This window comes from Gossypium raimondii, chromosome 8 (genome assembly GCF_025698545.1).
Source record: "Gossypium raimondii isolate GPD5lz chromosome 8, ASM2569854v1, whole genome shotgun sequence".
In the NCBI taxonomy this organism is placed as follows: Eukaryota; Viridiplantae; Streptophyta; class Magnoliopsida; order Malvales; family Malvaceae; genus Gossypium; species Gossypium raimondii.
Genome location: NC_068572.1, coordinates 28,239,233 through 28,244,567, shown reverse-complemented (window position 1 = coordinate 28,244,567; position 5,335 = coordinate 28,239,233). Strand labels below are relative to the sequence as shown.

Here is a 5,335-nt window from a genome sequence, read left to right as displayed (position 1 = left end):
TTTAAGCTCATGTTCTTATTTTTGTATCAACTAAGTACCTAAAACAAGCTCAACTCAAAGGTGATAAATCTAACTTATATCGACTTTTTTAGCACCTTTTTACTAGTAATTCATGCAAGTTTCGAGTATTTTAATAACGAACTTTTTAATTTTATTACAAAATTACTTAGATGGACAAAATTAAATACAAATTTACATTTTTTGTTACTTACATGCTAATTTGACATAGTTTTATGCAATAGGAGGAAAATTAGCCTTGAAGCTCACCTGCTCAATGCTCGATGTTGTAGCAATCTTCTGTAGCAAAAGTCATGCCAAGGAGAGCTAATAATTAATCAACTATGGACATCTAAAATTAATTAGGATTATGTATAATGGACAGACTTGACCCAACTTAGGAATCGGACTAGTGAAATAGTCAAGTATGCTGCTCAATTTTAGAGCCAAACCGTCCAATTAAGGAGGAGAGTGCCCAAATTCAACTACAAGCAACCCAACCATCCATTTCATATTTAATTTAGGGTCCTTAGACTTGTTAAAAAAATTACAAAACAGCCCCCAATAACTTTGCTAAGTGATTGTTCAACTCCCCCTTGAAAAATGCCTTGGATTAGCTATCTTTAGCAAAGTCATCCTTCCTATTCCTTTTCTCAAGGTGATCAGCAATAAGAAGGGGGATTGACTTGCTATTTTTATAAAATACAAGTTTCCCCCTACTAGGATAATTACCACCCCTCACTCCGTCATTTCATCATCCTTTATTCATCCATCTTTCTTTCTTTTCTCTCTTTGCTTTCCTTTCCCATTTTCCCATTTTTCAAGTGGGTTGTGCAAGAATTTGGGAACAGCCCATTCAACCATTGGAGGAGCACTTTGGCTTGATTGATAAAGCAAGGAGTGAAGCACAAAGGAGGAGCAAGGAAGTTGTGCCACAAAGAACTATCGAAAACAACTTTGCATTTATTTCCCTTTGCTCTTTTAATTTGTTGTTGTTCAATTTAAGAAACATGATTGCAACTAAATTTTATGTTTTTAATATAATTATGCTTTCTTAATTCCTTTGGTGTTAGAATAGTTTAATTTCTATAGCTTAGATTATTCATGCCATTAGTGATGTTATGTGCTTCGACTGTTTATGCATTTAGATAAAATTATGACTATGTTATTCATGCATTACAAATGTGGGAAATGCAATTGAATTAATTATTAAATCATAACCAGACTGTAATTAGTTGACACACTATTTGAATGGTGCATGTTTAATTTATATTCGAGAGAACCTTATTACCTTGCATAATCCTAGGATTCATGTGACTAAATTGTTTCATTATAGAAATATTATTGTTACCTCACATTAATATGTTTTTCTGCTTATTAATTTTACTAAGTTGTTGACAGAGACATATGCTATACTTAATAGTTTAATAAGTTGAATTCTTAGCGATTCCTGAAAAAGTAACCTTGAAGTCGTAACAAACATAGACATATACAGACAAGAGGTTAAACTTTGGACTTCAAGAGAAGCCAAAGTACTCGTAATTAAAATAGAATTAATAAATACCGAGTTGCCATGGAATTTTCCGTAACATCATTAGCAGTATTAAAATATTTTTAATTTAGGAAGGAGAATTATTCTGACACATACATGGCTCATTCCTTCATTTATTTAATTTAATTTAATTTTAAGCATATTTAGGATAGTTTAATTTAATCAAACTCATCAATTAAATTTATTTTCATCAGCAATCAATTTGCTAGTAATTAATTTTGTAATACTTGATTCATATAGACAATCTCGTGAAGACGATACTTGATATAATTATCAATTTATTATTTTTAACGATTATATATACTTGCATATCAATCAAATCAATTCGAGACAAAAGGTTAAGTCTCTAATGACATACTCTTACCATTTTATTCAGAAAAGTGTAAAAATTTCATGAGAACTAGAATTAAGCATGAAATCTATTAAATACAAAAAGTAAGAAAAGGCCCTACGAAATGCATCGAGTATAAGTTCTTTAATTAAAGAGCTTAATTTGTGGAATATAAATACAACACATCATGGCTAACTCGCTGATTACTCTATAGTTTATTAACGAAAATGTTTATGTTGTTTTTAATTATGCTATTTACTCACTTTTGAATATAACATGGTTAAATTATTTCGTTTTTTACACCAACTAAATTGCATCCAACCCTAGAGTATAAGGACCTCATAATTCCATCCAAGTATAACCTTAAATATGGTTTTGTCTCTCTATTAAAGTTTGAGATTTAATTTTTTTATATTTTTTTTATATTATGCATGTCCGTTTTAGAGTCTATCTTCGGAGTTTGTGACTGTTTCTCTCAATAATATTGTCTCCAAAGTTCGTATCTACGTTCTCTCCTTGAAAGTGTAATGTACCTTACCATTACACCCAACCACTTGATCCAAATGATGTGAATAACTTATCTAAATAACTAAGCACCATTAACTTTTTCTAATAAAATGATTTAAATTGTGTTTTTATGTTTTCTTGTCTTTTCAAGTAATATTTAAGTTGACTGTCATGGTTCTATTACAAAAACGTGAATATCACCTAATTTTATGCTACAAATCGAGTAAAATGCATGAAAAACCTCTATTTGAAAACCTAAGGTTAGGCTTGCTTTCAAAATAAAAAGAAAAAATAAAATAAAGAAAAGAAAAGAAGTGGTTTTGCACCTAAATGGCTATTTATTATGTTTGGTCCTAGTCATAAACATTGAAATGCTTGGTAAGGTTTTCTTAATTTGAGTATTTAGCAAAATACATATGAAAAATATTAAAAATATATTGATAAATCCAAAAAAAAACCAATATTGATATGTACCCGTACTTAAGCACAATCGATGCGTTTACCGATACGATATAAACTACATTGATTACAATAATGAGCCGACAACCCCTTAAAATGTGTGAAAGAAATCATTTTATGTAAAAATTATCTTTTAAATTTTATTCAATAATAATTATAGGTGAGTGAATAAAATCTTGCATATATATCTTATTAAACAAGTATTTGATCATTGGATATATAACTTTTAACTATTTTATTTAAATATTATATAAAAACATGAAAAGACAAAAAAAATATCATCACACTATATTAGTTATCGAGAAGGGATTTTATGAAACTGTGATTCTACGCCATCCCTATCTCTTTTCAATAGGAGCATGACAATTTAGATTTTTCCTCTCGATTTTTAGTATTTGTAGTTGGATTTGAATTTTTTTCACGAGGAAAAAACTAAAAATCAAGAGAAAAAATCTGATTTATCATGCTCCTATTGGAAATGGATAGGGATAACGTGGAATCACAGTTTCATATAATCATTTCTCATTAGTTATCATATGAAAAGAAAAATATTATATTAATTTTTTAATTAAATTAATATCAAATTAATATGTAAAATATTTATAATAAATATGTTTATAATAAGTAATGAAATCTGTTTCATTACTAGTAAAACTGGCCATGAAATGATGATATCCAATTTTCAAATATATCTGTTTATTATTAGTACTACAGTAGATTATTCGCAGTGGAGCACTATTACATAATTAACACATTGATTGATGAAAGTAATAAGAACACTGAAGCAACTTATTCTTCAACACTGATTTGCCCCCAGCTATCGCTAGTAACTGAAGCCTGCCGAGGTTGCTTGCTTCATATTATAGTTTCTTCCATATATAAATAGTTTATACCTTGCTTTTAATGGCAGCACTGTAGCCATTGACCCTATCATAGTATCTGTTCCAAAGCATAACACCTCCATACTTTGATGATTTCCTGATCTCTGGAATTATTTTAGAGGTTAAGACATCAGGTGGAATATACCCACTTCCAGCTGCCGCCCTGGCTGCGGGCAACCCTAAAAACAACTTCTTTATCGACTTCATCCTAACCCACCGTTTCCATGAAGCTAGAATCTTGCTTGTGTTACCCGGACTGTATTGGCATGGGGGATTGTTATAAAACTGAACCCAAACATAATCGAAGAGTCCAGTACTAAGTGCAGACCCTAAGAATTTATCTGGGATGGGACACTGAGGAGCAGCCGATAGGTAAACCTTTTTCCCAGGCTTGCTATATGCAGCCAAGTAGCGTGCAAGATCAGCCCAGTATTTAGTGGAGCCGAGCTCTATGTCGAAGTCTATACCATTCAACACGGCACTTCCTAATGGCCGGGAAGCTGATCTTCCACCCAAGAAGTTGTTGTATAGATAAGCGGCTACCCTCTTGGCATCGGCTTTAGAAGCCAGAGAGTACTGGCCAATGCCACCACCAATGGAGAGCATTACCTTGATGCCTTTGCTTTGGCAGTGTTTGATTTCTGAACTTGCAACCCTACAACCACCATTTGCTGGGTTGCAATGGCCTGCGAGGTTGAGCCCGGGGGTTCGTCGGCTGCCAAACTTATTGAGGAAGGCTATGTTAACGTATTTGTAGCGGCCAGTGTTACAAGTTTGGTTTAAGGTTGTCTCGGAGCCGCTCTGACCCCAATAGATTGCGATCCCACCAGCATGGGAGACCTCAATCAGGGCTGCCAGGACCAGGAAGGAGACAAGAAGATTAGATATGGGTTTTGTTTTTGTGAACATTGTTGAGACTGGTCTTTGGAGTTTAACCTGTGTTTTCACAATGCGGATAAAAATGTGGCAGGCTGGCTTATATAAAGTCGAGCGAGAGCCCAAGCAAGACGTCGTCACATTAAAATATGAGCGAAGACCCGATTTTGGCGGTTCACTCTTTTCAATTTAATAGTACATGCTAGCCATGTTCGTTAATAATTTGTCTAATTTCACAGATAAACTAATTGGTCTTTTTTTTTGTTTTGATGATAATTTTATCTAAACTAGCTTCGTTCTCAAGTTAAGATCTTTCTTGCTTGCTGAAATCAAATTAGTTATACTATATGTTTAGAAAAACATGGGACAGATTATCCTATGGACTCAAAGATTTTGAATACGACGATGGGAGTTTCAATTAACACCATTGACCTAGCTACCTTCATGGTGGTTAACTTTTTTTTTTATCCAATTAAGTGATGAATTCATTGGTTAAACCTGTTCTAAACTTCAATTTTCGCTAAAAGTATACATAGTTTGGAGATGGATTTTTTTTTATTGAGAATGTTTGAGCTTTGCTTTATTATTTGCCATTCTATTCTTTTTAATATATTTTAATTATAATTCTCATAACTAATTAATGATTCTAAGCATGTGAATGATGATGATCTAGGAAACAAATGATGAATCGGATCGAACCCTCGGAATATGAAAAAAAAGTATACTCAAAAC

General features: G+C 32.4%; 1 protein-coding gene across 1 annotated transcript; it reads right to left on the bottom strand.

The window, feature by feature from the left end:
- Positions 1-3,515: 3,515 nt before the first annotated feature.
- On the bottom strand, positions 3,516-4,662 carry LOC105793603 (hevamine-A). The gene has a single exon (XM_012622482.2). The coding sequence runs from the start codon at positions 4,634-4,636 to the stop codon at positions 3,734-3,736; it is 903 nt and encodes a 300-aa protein (XP_012477936.1). The 5' UTR covers positions 4,637-4,662; the 3' UTR covers positions 3,516-3,733.
- Positions 4,663-5,335: the final 673 nt, after the last annotated feature.